This window comes from Micromys minutus (assembly GCF_963924665.1).
Source record: "Micromys minutus genome assembly, chromosome: 10".
Lineage (NCBI taxonomy): Eukaryota > Metazoa > Chordata > Mammalia > Rodentia > Muridae > Micromys > Micromys minutus.
In genome coordinates, this window is record NC_137979.1 from 46,754,237 (window position 1) to 46,771,194 (window position 16,958).

At 49.9% G+C, this 16,958-nt stretch overlaps 1 protein-coding gene across 1 annotated transcript; it reads right to left on the bottom strand.

Moving 5' to 3' along the window:
• Positions 1-5,118: 5,118 nt before the first annotated feature.
• Positions 5,119-9,273, bottom strand: LOC308426012 (keratin, type I cytoskeletal 19). The gene is made up of 6 exons (XM_080923719.1): positions 8,804-9,273; positions 6,641-6,723; positions 6,268-6,424; positions 5,815-5,976; positions 5,592-5,717; positions 5,119-5,479 (listed from the first exon to the last, which is right to left on the bottom strand). Exons 1-6 carry the CDS (start codon positions 9,230-9,232, stop codon positions 5,225-5,227), a joined length of 1,212 nt encoding a protein of 403 aa, XP_080779845.1. The 5' UTR covers positions 9,233-9,273; the 3' UTR covers positions 5,119-5,224.
• Positions 9,274-16,958: the final 7,685 nt, after the last annotated feature.

A 16,958-nucleotide genomic window follows, 5' to 3' on the forward strand; every position in this document is an offset into this window, starting at 1 on the left:
CAAGAGCGTCTGAGCTGGGCTGAAAGCTGACTGCAGTACCTGTTGCCCCTACCCTGGGACTCCTTATATACCCTTCAGAAGGGGTGGGGGCCTTGCCTCCTCCCCCTGAGTGGAGCCAACTCCTGTGCCTTCCAGACAAACACAGCTGCCCGCACACCTCAACAGGCACACCTCCACAGAGCTCACTTGTGGGGAGTTTTTCTTTTTCTTTTCCTTTTTTTTTTTTTTTTTTTTTTTCCTTAATGCAACAAAAGAGATGATTCAGAGTTAATGGGGTTTTGCCCTAGGCCATAGTTTTAACACTCAGATTACAGGTTCATTTCTCACTGAGGAGAAAGAGCACACTCTCACCGTAGCACTAGCACGGGTCCTGAGGTTTCTCATGTCCCATCCCGTTAGAGCAGCTAGGTCAGCTCTGCCCCCCACTGACAGCATGTGAGCCTCACCCCAAGGTACACATCCCTGCTCTCGGGTTCTCGCATGGCTGCTGGGGTGCAGTCTACTCAAAGGGCCTGTGCATGAGCCTTCAAGACATGGAAGTCCCTAGGAATGAGAACACAGGGCAAGCTGGGGACAGAAGAGAGGGTCTTGAGTCAAGTTCCAACTAAGGTGACCAGAAAAGCCAGTATATCTGTCCCATCCCTGGTGCCTGGGAATGCTCTCTCCTACCCCTGTCGTCCCTCCCACCACTCTAAGTCCCTCCTGCCTCTGCGGTCCCCCCCCCCCCAGCCCATGACCTGGCTAGCTCACAAAAGCCCAGAAGGTTTGGACTGACAGGCGTCTGATTGATCATTCTGTCACCTGCCAACTGCACATGTCACTAAACCTTTGCTTGCTCCCGAGACGAGTTAGGGCAAACCTCTGCAGATAAGACTCGGGCAAGTTCCAGAAAGCCCCCGCCTTCTCCAGCAAAAGACATGTCGCTGCTTAGCAGACCCAGATTAACCCCCATTTGCCTTGTCAACTGCTGCCAAATGGGGAGGGGCCGAACTAGAGGCTCTGCTTCGATACTGTGAGGGAAGGTGGGGGTGGGGGGTGGCAAGCAGGTAGAAAGCCGCACATGGAGGGAGGGTCCTCTGCCATCAGCTTCACAGCCCTATTTCTCTAAGGCACTGTGGACAGTGCTGCTCACTCAGACTGGAGAGAGCCCAAAGGAGGGCTCCTGACGGGGGCTGCAATATGGAAAAGTGGCTCGGGCTCTGCTGTACCTTTGGCCTGTGTTTAAACGCCCATTTCTATCAATGACTCCTGTGAAACTCAACACATGTTGCTTTTTAAGGCTCGGCTTCTTTGTGGTATAGGACTCTCACTTCATGGAAAGTGCTAAGGCTCAAGATTCCCATCCTGACTCCCTGTCCATCCAAGAGCAGTGATGGGTGGCAGGTCTGTCTGATGCCCGAACCTCCTGATCACCCTGAGAATCCTTCTGGAAGACCGCTGTCCCGGGATTTGGCATGTTCTCAGGCTCGAAGCTCCAGCTGGCCATCAGATGACCCCTCTTTTTGATGTAACAGGATAATCCTTTCCTTCTGCCTCATACTTTCGTGATTGACAAAGTATTTTTGTGTTCACAGTCCCATCTAATCCAATGACACAGAGCTTAACTGAGTTGCCCAGAAAGCCCAAGTTCCAGAAGGAATGAAATTAGGATGCAAAAGGGGGATGCTATGAACTCAGAATGGCCCAGCTGAAAAGGGAACCGCTGGGACTATGATGGTCCTTTGGACCCCCACCCACCCCTCCACTCTGCACCCCCTCTCCCCCCAATCCACCCAAGAGAGACATAGGAAACTTCCCGGTTATCCAAACTGGGTTAAAAGGAGAACTGCAGGCCCCAAAGAAAGAGCTCTTCACCATCTTCACAGCAAACCTGGCATCTCAGTGCTGGCTTCAGACACTGCAGTATTGTCTTCTGGGTGGGAGGATATTGTCTTTTCCTTCCAAAGAAAAATAATCAAACCCAGATCAGTCAGAGCTCATTAAAGCCTCTGCAGACATGGCGGCCCCAGCAATTAACACGGAGAACAATTAATCTTCCATCACCCCAGGGTGAGGGAGAACTGGACTCCAGCCAGCTCCCTTCTGCACCCTGTCTCTCCGCTAAGCAGCCCTTGGGATGGCTTTCCTTCTCCTCTCTGGTGCAGGCCAAGAGTGGCACCTGCCTCCCTGTCTTTCAGACCAGCTTCTAATCTCGGGGCTGGGGAGATGGCTCAGTCAATAGAGTATTCTCTGCACAGGACTAGAATCCAGACTCCCAGTACCCATGTAAGAGTAGTCACAGGGTTACAGGCTTATGACCCCAACACAGGGAGGGGTTGGGGAGGAGAAGTAGATCCCCACGGCCCACTGGCCAGCCAGTCTAGTCCAATTGGTGAGCTCAAACAAACACATGGAAAGAAGAAAAAAAAAAGAAGGAAGGAAGGAAAGAAGGAAGGAAGGAAAGAAGGAAGGAAGGAAGGGCCCTGGTTAATGGCTACTGTGAGCACATGTTTGGATGAGTGTGGGACTTCTTCATCAGCAGGGTGGATAGATATGTACCAGTTTCTGCCCTTTGCCCATAGTAGCCAAACAGGCATCTCTGGAACAGGCACCTCCCTCCTGGAGATGAGGCCGTGCTGCCCAGTGGGAAGACATTAACTGGCTTTTATCTCACATGTATCTCAGCCTCTCTGAGCCTCGATCATGGGTCAAAATGGATTGTCAGGACCCAGACCCAGCACTATCATGGGCACCCAAATGGCTTATGCAGAAGGAAGCCACCTAAACATTAGCCCGCCACCCCCCCCCCCCCAACCCAACAGCTTTCCTGACACCTAGCTTGGTTCCAGGGATAAAGTACACAACCTCCAACCTTAGAGTCCCATTTTCTGGGTTTTTTTTTTTTTTTTTTCACCAGGAATATGGCTCTGGGCAATGATTCAATCTCTCTCTAGGGCTTCAGTCTGTGCAAGGAAAATGAAAATAACTCCATATGTAGACATAACTATGGAGAGACAAAGCAAGGTGGTTGATGGGAAAAGTGGTCTTGATGACTGCCATGGCAGAAAGACCCTCTCTACTCTCAGCCCCATCCCTGTACCCAGATCAACCCATAAACAGCTCTGAGGTCATTCCTCCCTGTGCACACAAAGCCTTCATCCCACACCCCAACCTGCAGCCTCTTGTGCTGCTGATAGCCCAGTCACCTGCCACACCTGTGTGGGCCCACACCTCGCCCCACAGTCACATTCCAGGGGCCCCTGGGGCAGAGGGAGGGTTTTGGTTGTGACAAGGGAGGCTTTTATAAGACAGGGACAAGGATCTCCAGGCAATCTGAGGCTGGGGTGCGGCCTGGCCTCTGCCACCAGCTCAAATCCTCCTGAGAATTTAAGTGCTGGAAAGAGATTGAGGGTGTTGAAAGGTAGGGGAGGAGGCCATGAGTGGGGGTTGGGGAAGAAAAGGGAAGAGTGGGGCTCTGGGACAACGCTTTTATAATCAGCCTTATGATTTGGAGCAAGCTAAAGTACAGAGACTTCCAAGAACAAGGAAGATAAAGCACCTCCTTCAGGCTGGGCAGGAATCACGGCACAAGGGCGACCAACATTCATCATGCTTCCCTAAAAGGCCTCAGAGGGGTACTGAGTAAGACAAGGGTCCTTTACATGGCCCCTCCCTGACAGGCCCCTGACAACTGCGGTGAGAGCCAAGGCCTTGTTTTATGGGTCCATTATTTGCCTTGAATTGGCTACAGCTCTTAGCAGCTGAACTGTAAACCCCAGGGTCACCATCCCTACCCAAGAGCAGAACTGTACCAGGAAGCTGCAATTTTGTTTCTTTATGGGCTCAGGGCAGGCTCCAGACAAGTCAAGTTGGGGGTCTGTGTAGGAGGTCTAGGTCACAGCCCAGACCCATTCCAGGGTCTGGGCCCAGGTAGGAGCTGGTGAGTGTTGGGGGACTTATGCAGAGCTGATGTATAATGAAGGTGTCAGTACCTGCACTCAGACATACACTGAAAGGACACCCTGTCTAGCCTTGTTTAAAACAGAATGTCTAAATCCCAAAGCTTCAGTGTGGGTTAAGTTAACATGTCAGGACCAAATACCTTGGGAGGTTCCTTCGTGTGGAGCAAGGCCAGGAGAAATGTTGTGAACTCTAGGAGACCACCTGGGTCCCAGTGGCTGGAAACTGTCCAGCTTGAATGCTAGCTGTGTGTTCTCTGTGTGCGCCTCAACCAAGGATTTCATTTCCCTGAGCTCATTTTCTGCTCTATAAAATGCAGCTCGTCCTACCTTCAGGGCTGTTTTCATGAACGGCACGTAGGAAGTATTCAATCTTTACTCGCTTCATAGATTACATCCCAACCCGAGAGAGTGCAATGAAAAGAAACCTAAGCCTGAAACCGTTTCAAATCCACCCTTGAGGCCCCAGTGGTGAGATGCTTCCCCAAACAAGCATGAGGACCTGAGTTCAGATCCCCAGAGCCCACATGAAGAGCCACAAGGTGCCACCGATCCTGACAACCTGAGATTGATCACCAGAACACATGCGGGTAGAAGGAGAATTGATTCCTAAGAGGTATTTCTAACCTTCACATCGACACAGTGGCGTGCTTGTGCACACAAACCTACACACCCTAAGTAAATAAATGAGAAGAAAAAAATTAAGAAAATGGTCAGGGGCGGCATTACACACCTGGAATCTCAGTATGAGGAGGCAAAGAGGGTCCCTGGAACTCACCGGCCGGGCAACCCAACTAAATCAGTGAGCCGCAGGTTCAGTGAGAACCCTTGCCTCAAAAGGATGGAGAATGAGTACAGAAGACACTTGTGTTAACCTCTGGCACACTCACACCTCACTTTCTGAGGAGAATTACAGCAGTCACGTGTGCAACCAACCACAGGACCTCTCTAAACCCTGCTTTAGCTCTCTGAAGCGGAAACAAAATGGTCGAAGAACAATTCTATTTGGACAGGTCATCTATCCAACCTGAATTGCCATAGCTTTAGTAATGTGCTCTTGTCTCCTCTCCCTTGTCCTGGGATGGGGTAGACTTTGGTTCAAATAAAGCAAGGGGCTAAGACATGACCCACCCCTTATTGGCTGAAATAAGCAATGCATCCCTTTTCCCTTGGAGGGCAGTTTTATTGACAAGTCAAGGGAAGGACTGGCGTAAACTTTATCACCCTAGTCATGCCCCTTCCCGGAGAAGTCTCACTGGGCAATGGGGCAGGAGCCCAGGATCAGCTCAGATAACTTTGGGGGTGGACAGATTGTTGTAGTGAGCTTCCTGGCCCTCAAGCAGACTGCGGTAGGTGGCAATCTCCTGCTCCAGCCTCGACTTGATGTCCATGAGCTGCTGATACTCCTGGTTTTGGCGCTCTGTGTCGGCTCGCACGTTGCCCAGCTGGGCTTCAATACTGCTGATCACACTCTGGATCTGTGACAGCTGAACCCCATAACGGGCCTCTGTCTCCGCCAGCGTGCCTTCCAGGGCAGCTTTCTGAGGGGAGGGAAAGGGGACATGACTCAGCAGAGGCAGGTTCCTGAGCACGGGCACAGCCACTGAGGTTGCCAGGGCACGAGGGTGCAGGCCGTAGAGGGGAGACACTTACCATGCTGAGCTGGGACTGCAGTTCGATCTCGAGGCTCTGGAGGGTACGTCGAAGGTCTGTCACCTCAGTCTTGCTTATCTGGATCTGCTCAGTGTCGACAGCCACCTGGGTGTTCAGCTCCTCAATCTGCAGCAAGACAAGTGGAGGAGAAAATAAGCCACAAGCTTCTCTCTTCGGGGTCTCTCCTCGCCACCCTCACCGGACACCAGCGTCCTCTGCATACCCGAGTAGTGTACCAGGCTTCAGCATCCTTCCGGTTCTTCTCAGCCATGACCTCATACTGACTTCTCATCTCACTCAGGATCTTGGCCAAGTCGACGCCTGGAGTGGAATCCACCTCCACGCTGACCTGGCCACCCACCTGGCTCCTCAGGGCACTAATTTCCTGTGAAGACACCACAGACAGAAGCATGTCAAGACCTAAATATGCTGGACTTGGACCAGGTCACTCCCCCAAGCCCTGAGCTGCAGAGGGCTGGTTTGGAGGTGTAGATTTAGGAGCTAGCACTGAAGAGTAGATGTAATGGTCACCATGCCCCGCTGGGACTGTGAGAGGCATGTTCAAAGCCAGGGGCCATAGCGATGATGTAAGAGATAAGGTCATGGTCAGTGAGTCTGTGATTACAGTGTGTCTTAGTTCTGGGACAAGATGAACAGAAGGCCCAGCTTGACCCACCTCCTCGTGGTTCTTCTTCAGGTAGGCCAGCTCCTCCTTCAGGTTCTCGATCTGCATCTCCAGGTCAGTCCTGGCCAAGGTCAGCTCATCCAGCACCCGGCGCAGGCCGTTAATGTCGGCCTCCACGCTCAGACGCAAGGCCTGTTCGGTCTCAAACCTTTCCAAGGAAATAGTTGCAGTCAGGATAGGGCTGGCTCTGTCTCTGCCAGCTCCCCCAGGGTTTAGGAGGCTGTGGGGGGTTGCTTCGAGCCAGCTCAAGTGGAGAAGGGCAGAGTCCAGGATTCCCCTGCAGCAAGCACTATAAAGGCCTTCATTTGCTCCCATTTTGCTTCCCTGGATTCTGCAGCCCCCAAAGCTTACTTGGGACACTTACTTGGTTCGGAAGTCATCTGCAGCCAGGCGGGCATTGTCAATCTGCAGGACAATCTTGGAGTTATCAATGGTGGCTCCCAGGATCTGGAAGGGAGGAGGCTGTCAGTTGGCACCAGTTTGGCAAGCTGGTATCACCTATCCACTTTCTTTCAGAAAAGGAGAGAGGGATGAATAACCCCCACTCCCTCGAGTCTGCTCTCTGGGAGGCTTTGTCATCGATCCACAGCCCCTGGAGCTGGAGCAGGACACACTGTGCAAGAGGTTGGGTGAAGGGAAGCAGGCAAAGAGGCAATTCCAGAAGGACATATCTAAGACCTGTGCAGGTGACACTCTAAGTAGTCTGAAAAGAGCCTAGAAACAGGCAGCATTAGGAATCATTTATCGTGGGGACTAGAGAGGTGGCTGAACAATTAAGAGAACTGGATATTCTTCCAGAGGACCAGGAGTCAATTCCCAGCAGCCACATGGCAGCTCACAACTGTCTGCAACACCAGTTCTAGGGGAATCAGACACCCTCACACAGACACACATGCAGGCAAAACACCAATGCACATAAAGATAAATAAATGAGCAAACGAGTTCTTTTTAAAAAGAAAAAAGCACTTATCCCTGTCTGTATCCCACACTGCTAGGTTTTTTTTTGTTTTGTTTTGTTTTGTTTTTTTTGTTTTTTTGTTTTTTGTTTTTTTTTTTTTGTCTTACGTTTTTTGGTTTGGTTTGGTTTGGTTTAATTTGTTAGACTTTGGGGGTGAGAAGTTAGGGGGGCTCAAGACAGGGTTTCTCTGTGTAACCCTGGCTATCCTGGACTCACTGTGTAGACTGGGCTTGAATTCATAAAGATCTGCCTGCCTCTGTCTCCCCAGAGATTAAAGGTGTGTACCATTATACCCCGGCTCTAGTTTGACATTTTTGAGACAGAGTCTCACTGTGCAGCTCAACTGGTGTTAACTTCATCATCCTTCTGCCTCAGTTTCCTAATGCTGAATAATAGGTATGAGCCACCACAGCAGAAAATAAAAATCGGAGGAGAGAATTCACAGCGGAGTAAGAATTGCCTCTAGCTATGTATGCTGGGAGTGTGTGGGAGGGGGAAAGGACAAGGAGAAGGAAGATGGGTGTGGCCTGAGATTCTAGCTGTCCACCACCGGGTCAAAAAGCACCACTCTAGCAGCTCACTGTGTGCCCAGGTCCCTGCTAGGTTCACACGACACTGGAATATGCTCTTGAGAACTACATGTTGCGGGCACTCGTGAGGAGGAAGCTATTAAATGCCTCCCTGGTCCCTGGTGTATTTCTTCCGGACATAGCTCGTCCCTAGGAGTGAGGGCTAGGCCCCACCCAACCAATGGGATGTTGGAACCCAGAGACTTACAGGTTGCCTTCTCTGTACCGGGTACTCCAGGAGAGAGGTCCACAGAAGCAGAGGATCATGACCTCTACCTCCCTCTCAGTTACTAAAATAATTGTTTTTACTTTTCTTTTGTTTTATGTGAGAGCGTTTGTGTGTTTTCTGTTTGTTTGGGGCGGTGGGTGAAGGGGTGGGAGCCTAGAGACTCGTGTTAACTTAACTATAGTTAACTATGAACTCATCCTCGAGCCTCTACGCCGGGTCCTGGAATTGCCAGAGCTCAAAGGGTTTTTTTTTTTTTTTTTTTAAGATGTGGTTTTACTATGCAGCCCCCAGTTTTTTACATTCTTCTCATAGTTCCTTGTGAGCATGGCCGCTGTGAAGAAAACCAGACGCGCGAGCACAACCCGAGAAAACAATGCTGAAGACTCCCAGAAGAGGGTCACTGGCTCAGGTGAACGCTGAGCCTACAGGCTAATATCCTGCAGCGCCCCACCCCCACCCCAGCTGAGGCGGAGGCTCGGGGTCTTCGTCTCTGAGCAGCCCAAAGCCGTATTAAATTGCTCTTTGGATATTTCTGACTCTCTTGTCCTAGCAGGTCCCCCACCGCCTCTGAAAGCCCCACCCACTTAACCTGTCTTAGTTCCCTTCGACCCGCCTCTAGTTGAATCCCAGGGTCCAGCCCAGACTTTGTGCCCCACCCTGTGGGTTCTCCTTGTAATGGGTTTGCCCACCCGCGGGCTGAGTTTCCACGAACTCCCTGCCCTGCCGTACCACCCCAGCAGGTGCACCTCCCCGGATCCAGCCGCTGCCCACCTTGTCACGCAAGTCCTCGATGGTCTTGAAGTAGTGGTTGTAATCACGGGAGGGCCCGGGTCCCTGCTTCTGGTACCAGTCGCGGATCTTCACCTCCAGCTCGCCATTGGCCTGCTCCAGGGCGCGCACCTTGTCCAAGTAGGAGGCGAGGCGATCGTTGAGGTTCTGCATGGTGATCTTCTCATTGCCAGACAGTAGCCCATCGGACACAGCCAGGGTCCCACTAAAACTTCCACCGCGGCCTCCGCCATAGCTCCCGGAGGACGAAGACACGAAGCGGGTGGAGGACACGGACACGCCGCGACCGCCCGAGCCCCCGTGGATGCTGGGTGCGCGGAAAACACCCCCTGACCCAAAGCGCATGGAACCCCCGCCCGTGCCCCCAAAGGAAGACATGGCTGAGGACTGACGATAGCTATAGGAAGTCATGGTGAGGAGGAAAACCAGAGCAGAGGGACAGGGGACGCAGGTCTGAGAGCTGCTGACCGCAGGAGGAGTGACGAGGCCCTCACCTGGGGCTTTTTATGCCCTGGGCGGGAGGGGGGGAAAGGAGATGCTGAAGGGGCGGGTATCAGAAAGTTCCAAGCTCCGGAGTGCAAATATGGGCGCTTTCCCCATTGGTCAATTCCTGGTGATTCTGCTCCAACCTCTCCCCTCCCAGGAGCCAGAGGTCTCAGTCCTTCCCAGAGCTGCCCCACCCAAGCCCACTCCAAAGCTACTGCCAACACAGCACGTCCCTTTTCTGGCTTTTCAGCCCCTTACTACATAGGCTTAGTTAACTCTAACTTCCGGAGTGACAGTATCACTCTGGCCCTTTAAAACCTCCAGGAATTTGACACCCTTAGAAATCACACCCCTCTGAGCCCCAACTCAGTGACCACTCTAAGAGTACCCCCTCTGGAATCATGCTAATAAACCCCCTCCCTCCTTGTGATAATTCTCTCTGTGTCACTCTCTCTGTCTCTCTCTCTGTCTCTCTCTCTGTCTCTGTCTCTCTCTCTCTCTCTCTCTCTCTCTCACACACACACACATACACACACACACACACACACACACACACACACACACCTGGAAATTCTCCACATGGTTCTAGATACCACCTTCCCCTGATTTCCCATTAGTCTCTCTTAACAAAGACAGACTCCTGAATCGGGCATTCTAAGCTCCAGGCTTTCTGACTTTCTGAGACAAAGTTGCCCCACCCTGCGGTAGCCACACAATGCCCCAGGTGACAATGGGTACAGCTGCAGAAAACACTAGGCTACCAAAGTGGCTTCTTCACAATCCTGTAACTGCTCAAACCTAATCCACAGCATGGCCGACCCAGCTCAGAAACTCAACCCTCACCCTCACCAGGACATCCCACCCTTCCCTACCCAAGTCTCAAGAGGCACTTAAGACCTCTGATTGAGTCTCTTTAATATTCCCATGAGGAGGACTCTGAGCCTGGCTGAGGCAGATAACTTGCCCATAAGGCATTTGGCACCTTCCACCCAGAGACAGAAATGGAACAGAAGTTGCCGCACTTGAGGGGAAGGAGAGAGCGAGGGCACAGAGTGCAACATTCTCAAAACGGAAGGAGCCCCAACAATTCCAGATCTTCCTGGATCTTTCCCATGAGCCAGGCTCCCTGATACCCACTACAGGGGTGCTTCAATAGCTTCACCCCTAAATTCCTGGCCACTTCATCTCAACAGTCCTTAGTGGTGCCCCGAGGTACCATCTTATTTCGTCAGAACTATCTCTGAGGACAAAAATCCTGTGCCTCCTGAAAGGGGGAAGACAGGGAGATGGTCCAACCACTTCTTATCTCCATGCCTCAGTTTCCCCTTGTGAATGAAGTGTTCAAAGTCAGTCCTCTTCTCTTCACATTATCAGCACGGTTTTCTGACTAGATGAAAAATTGTTCCTCTAAAACTCAGCACTGTCTTCTAGCCACCATCCTTCCAGGAAGAAGGCAGCAACAACACTTTTACACACTTACACACATATACACATGCACACACTTGACTTGCACACACACATTTACACACACGCTCATACACACACTTTCCATGGGTGACTATAAATCAGGGAATCAGTGGTAGGAAGACTAGGGAGCCCCAGACTGGTCAGGAAACAGGGTGTGGCTGAAGCTTCATAAAGGTTTTAGTGGCCAGGGTTAGCTAGCCACTGTGAGTCATTCCTTATCTGGCCCTCAGGAGGAGGCCTGCTCCCTGGGGGAGGTGAAGGAAGAGATTAGCCAGATAGTTTGTTACTGTGCTTTAAATCCAGGCCTGTGCCTGTTACTCAGGCCTGACTGTTGGGTCTCAGAAAGGGACTTTGTATCCAGAAGCAGAGGCGAGGATGGGAAGTAGTGCTAGGGAAGTAACTGTGCTCTGTATCCCCTCAGCTTCTAGAGCTTTCTGTCAACTCCTTCCAGAGTGACATTACCCTGAGAGCAACTTTACAAAGCCTTTTCAGATGTTTTTGAGGCCAACAACAGCCCAAAAGAAACAAGAGTCTCTGCCCGTCTCAAAGATAAAGGAACCACTCCAAGAGAGGCAGTAACTTGCCAGAGATCCACAGCCAACCTCTCAGATTCCAACCTCTTGACCCCAGTCCCACAATGGAGGGTTTGGAGTGTAGTTAGAGGCTCTGCTTACCATCTCAAGAGTGCCCGGCCCATAAATAACTCTTTATGATTCCTACCCTCAAAGACAGTCAGCTCCAGGCTGGCCTGTGATCCTGGTCACTGAGGGCCTCCACACAGAGAGAAAAGCCTGTTCTCTGGTCTCAGCAGTGTTAGGGGAAGGATGAAGAGAGCGGGGGCCATATGGCCCATGGAGGTGCTGCGAGGCCTGGGGGCAAGGGAGATGCTTCTGGGAGGCCCATGTGGGGAATCCCTTCCCCCTGAGGGACCAACACACAACAGTACAGTACAGAATAGAGTTTATTCAGGTCATGGGAGAGCTAAGAGGGTGGTTGAGGCAGAGAGAGAGAGAGAGAGAGAGAGAGAGGAATAGAGGAGTAGAGGCCGGCCATGGGCACATGGAGAGAGAGGAGGGAAGGGAAGGGGAAGAGGAGGGATAGAAGTGTGAGAGCAAGAGAGCCAGGAGGCAAGAGAGAGAGGAGGGGGCAAGCAGCCCCTTTTATAGTGTCAGGTCACTGGGGCGGAGCATACCTGGCTACTGCCAGGTAATTGAGGGGTGAGATTTACAGAATCCCAACAAGCAGTGTCTAACTTAGAGCTAAATGGTTTTGACTATTAGGATCTCAGAAAAGCAGGATGAACACCTCTCATATACAGGGTCTCAGCTCACCCCCAGTGAACAAGTCACCCATAGCCTGTCAAGACACCTCTGCTTCTTTTCTGGCTTCGGGAGGGGAGAAGCCGGTTGCAGGCACTCTCTTCCAAAGCCAGGATTCTCCAGGCTGGGATGCAGGGTGGGCTGGAAAGAACCCCAGGGAGGATTCAATCCAGCCTCCCCCAGCTGTGATGAGAGCCTGGTAGGAAAGGACCTTATTCGTAAGCGTAAACACTAGTGGCTCTAGCTGACTTTTAAATGCGCAATGAACAGGACTAGAAGCCAAAAAAAAAATTGTATCATTTATTAAAATGAGGAGGAGGAGAAGGCCTGTTTCATGAAGTTATTTCAAAAAAAAAATCAATGGGCTATTGTGAAGGGCTTAATCAGAGCACTTGGCTAATGGCACTCAAATTGCTTTGTTATTACTATTTTATTATGCAATGTTATTAGTATTAAATAGTATATGGTTGTCATAATTATAATCACAAGTATTATTGTCTAACTCTGTTTAATTCACATTTCCCGAATACATGGGACCATAGTCTGGTGAACCTTAACAATAGCCTGCAGATGACAGGAAAGGCTGCTCCAATCCAAGGGCTCAGGGAAGTAAGGCAAGTTGTCTGAGGTCACATGCCTCCTGCAGAGAGCCAAGATCACCTCCCAAGTCTTGGCTGTAGGGTGGAGACTCTCCATCTCCATCTGGATACATTCCAGAAGGTTCCCCACTTAGAGAAGATGTCTACTTCTCACTGGAAAGCCGTTCAAAGGTAGGGGGAATTTCCTAATCCCTGAGAAAATGCCTGAGAAAGGCTAGGAGGGTACCAGAAGGAATCTGGGAGTGTGTGTGAGCCCCCAAGTAGAACAGAATAGTGTATATGAGCCATGACAGCATGATGACAAAATAATAATGAAGATGACAACGGTGACAGCAAGTGTCCAGGGCCATCCAGCAAGAAATTGCATGCATTATTTCAAGTAATCTGGTAAATTTTGTATTATTGTCCCTATTTTATAGTCAAGAAAACTCAGGCCCAAAGGGCTAACAAGTAAACCAAGGTAAGAGGTGAAGCTATGTTTCAATCACAGGTCTTTAACTCCTTGGAGCCACAGTCCCCACCAGTATGCCTTTTTCCAGTTTCACTGTGTAGAGGTCAGGCACTTTCCTCCACTAACCTGGAGAAAGACTTGTCTGATTAAGGGAGTCAAAGCATCACCCACTGAGGTTCTTGCTCGACCTTTCTGCTCCTGTACAGACATTTGCTAAGTCACTGGACCGGGCAAGCAAAGTTCCTCCTTCAAGCCTAGCAGAAGGGCTAAACTCATGCTGGAGAAGGAAAAGGTAGACATATGGAAAATCCACAGACTCCACCATCGAATAAGTTAACAGCCTATGAGGCAATCCTCCTCCCCGGAGAACAACACGGAGTACTCAGGGTGCCTCTCAATCTGTCATTCACTGAACTCAAGCAAACACCAAACACTTTCATCCACACCAGGCATCGCTAGGTGCTAAGACACAGCTGTGAATACAAGCATTTCCCTCACTAAGAGTCTGACAGCACATAAAGGGTTATGTGCTTTGAAGAAATGGTGGGGCCACACCTTTAACACCACCACTTGGAAGATATCTGTCTCAAAGAGGAAGAGAAGGAAGAAGAAGAAAAGAAAGGAAGAAAGGAGAGAAAGAACAGTGGAGAAAGAGTAGACTGGATGTGCATGTTTAAAGGTAGCCTGTCCTAAAGCCCTGCAGAGACAGGAGTGAAGGAATGCCTAAAGAAAGTGAGAGGCTTTCGTGCGGCAGAAGATGAAACATCTCAAAAACAAGGGTGTGATAGGAGAGACTCGAGGTCTAAGGTTTAGTAAAAGAACAGGAAACTCACAGGAGGTCTGGAATCCAGGACACCAAGTATCTGGAAGGGAAGGTGAACAGGACTGGGTGAAAGTTTCTATAAGCAAAACTGTCCCCCTCCCATCCCCTCCCTCCACCCCCCACTGCCACCCCTGTCATAAACACCATTTCCAATTAAAGAAACCAGGTGACCTCCTCTGGGGGGTGGGGGTGCTAGCTTTACTTTTCCCCAGGAGGCGTGAATGCAGAGAGGCAGTTGATTGATGAGTGGTTGGTTGTCTGTCTTGAAGACAGGTCTGCAGCCCAGGATGGTTTCAACCTCACTATGTACCCACAGATGGTCTTAAACTTCTGATCCTGTTGGCTCCATTTGCCAGGTACTGAGATTTCAGGCACTTGCTACTATATACTTGGGTTTATGCAGTGCTGGAAATCTAACACAGTGCTGGGACACCTTAAGTAATCGTTCTAGAGACTGAGACACAGCCTCAGTCAAAAGTTGCAGAGTTGCATCTTCTCATGTGTTGGAAGAGAGTTGCAGCATCCAGGTAACAGGTAGTATTTCTCAGTGTCTTCCATTTTTAAAAAGTTACACAAGCCACCTGGCCGATTCTTCTCCTTTATCCCCGGAGAATGCCTTGCAGTACGCTCAGGAAGACACTGCAAAGGGTGGTCTGGGAAGCCTTGTTGCAATAGTGAAAAGACAGAAACAGAGAGAGAAGCAATTACAAGTGAGCAGGTAGCTAAGTATATAATATCTGGGGAGGAAGAAGAGAGGAAGTCAGCTAGCATGAGTAATGTCAACACACGGTGACTTGGAAAACCCTAAGAACAAGTTGCTGGGTATAATAAAAGCAGTGGGAGGCCATGACACATCACATAATAAATGCACATTCGCATACAGTTGAAAGATGACTTATTTCTTACATCTGTGTATGAGTACAGACATAAACGTGTTGATAAGGAAATGTTCAGACCGACTAGCTGGAAGGGCAGAAGTGGACACTGATCTGTGTGGTCTCCATTTTTGCAAGAATGTATTTGTGCGTTGTTTGTTTTTAAATTAAAAACTGTCCAAGAAACACTGTCTAATTGACATGTAGAGCTGGCTGCATACGGGGCTGAGGGGCTGACTCTTGGTAAAGTACTTGCTATGCAAGCGCGAGACCCTGAATTTGAGCCTGCGGTGGTTTGAATGAGATGCCCTGCATAGTCTTGGGCATGCGGGTACTTGGTCCCCATTTGGAAGTGCTGCTTAGGGAGGTGTGGCCTGGTTGGAGGAAGTATGTCACTGGAGGGGGTAGGCTTTGAGATTTCAAAGCCTTATGCCATTCCAAATGTGCTCTTTCTGTTTCATGCCTGTAGTTTGAGATGTAAACCCTCAGCAACTGCTCCAGATGTCATGTCTGAGGATGTCTGTCATGCTTTTTTCCCATGAATGACACTTATCCCTCTGGAACCAGAAGCCAAATAAACCCTCCCTCTGTAGGTTTTCTTAGCCATGGTGCTTTATCAAAGCAATAGAAAAGTAATGAATACAGATCCAAAGAACTCGCATTAATAAATAAATAAAACCAGGCATGGTAATACAAACTTTTAATCTTTGTGCTAGAGAGCAGAGACAGGTGGATCCCTGGAGTTTGCTGGCCAGCCAGCCTAGTGTACTCCAGATCAATGAGAATCCCTGGCTGAAAGATGATAGATAGATAGATAGATAGATAGATAGATAGATAGATAGATAGATAGATAGAAAGAAAGAAAGAAAGAAAGAAAGAAAGAAAGAAAGAAAGAAAGAAAGAAATGGTTCCTGAAAAACTTGAGTAATGACACTGCATTGGTTCTGGCCTCTGTACCTACACACACACACACACACACACACACACACCACACACACAGAAAGAGAGAGAGAAACTAGAATTAGCTACATTTGATACAGCACCACCCTTTTCCCTCACCATATACTCCCCCACATCCCACTGACACTCTGGTCATGATCTAGAAAGAAAACAAAATATTTTGGAAAGGGAAACAGGTATGGGGAGGAGAGGCCTTCTGGGGAAGCCCTGGGTCTTAGGAGCTGGTTCTATGAAGCACGGAATGTCGTGGTAAATTTGAGGGGAATTTTGGGAACACCTGATAGGCTGGCTCTTCAGGTCCCCTAGACTCCTCCCAGCTCTGATTCCCCAAAAGTCAGCCACTCTGGAAGCATTGTCAGGCCCCTCAGGAATTCCCACACTGGGCAGCAAGGTCTCCAGGCAATGCTTCTCAACCCCACAGGAATGAAGCTGGCACAGGTCACAGTGTACCCTGTGTGGGCCAGCAGCCAGCTGCCACTGTGTCAGCACCTGAGAGACTGTATTAAACAACCGAGGCATCTTGAGAGGCACAGGAGCATCTAGTCACCATGTGGACCATCGTGTAGATCTGTCTAGCCAATATTACTTGCGCCTCAAGCCATCAAAATGATGAGCGAGGATGTAACAGTTCTCTCTGCTACTTCTAGCCTGGGAACATGGAAAGCTGCCTGACCGGTCACAAACCTTAGACTGTCATACCTTGGAACAAAAAAAAAAAAAAAAAAAAAAAAAATCCAAGTTGCAGGTGAAACTTATTTACCTGACCAGAGCTGACAAAAGAGTCTTAATAAAGAATAAACATAAAGAATAAACACCGTGGGGGCTGGTGCAGTGGCTTAGCAGTTAAGAGCACTTGTTCTTGTAGAAGACCAGAGTTTGGTTCTCAGGACCCACGTGGTAACTCGCAACCCTCTGTAATTCTTCCAGTATGAGGGGGTCCGATGCCACCTTCTGACCTACAAGGGCACCAAACATGCTGTACTGTCTGGTTTTCTGTGTCATCTTGACATGAGCTGGAGTTAGCACAGAGAAAGGAGCCTCCCTTAAGGAAATGCCTCTGTGAGATCCAGCTGTAAGGCATTTTCTCAATTAGTGAGCAAGGGTGGGAGGGCCTATTGTGGGTGGTGCCATCCCTGAGCTGGTGGTCCCGGGTTCTA

Bases quoted from the DNA above. Each gene is read 5' to 3' on its own strand.
- LOC308426012 (XM_080923719.1), bottom strand. From the start codon at position 9,232: ATGACTTCCTATAGCTATCGTCAGTCCTCAGCCATGTCTTCCTTTGGG. The intron at 5,977-6,267 runs GTGGGTCAAGCT...GTGTCTTCACAG, and splicing joins TGAAGAAGAACCACGAGGAG to GAAATTAGTGCCCTGAGGAG. The intron at 5,718-5,814 runs GTATGCAGAGGA...GTCTTGCTGCAG, and splicing joins AAGCCTGGTACACTACTCGG to ATTGAGGAGCTGAACACCCA.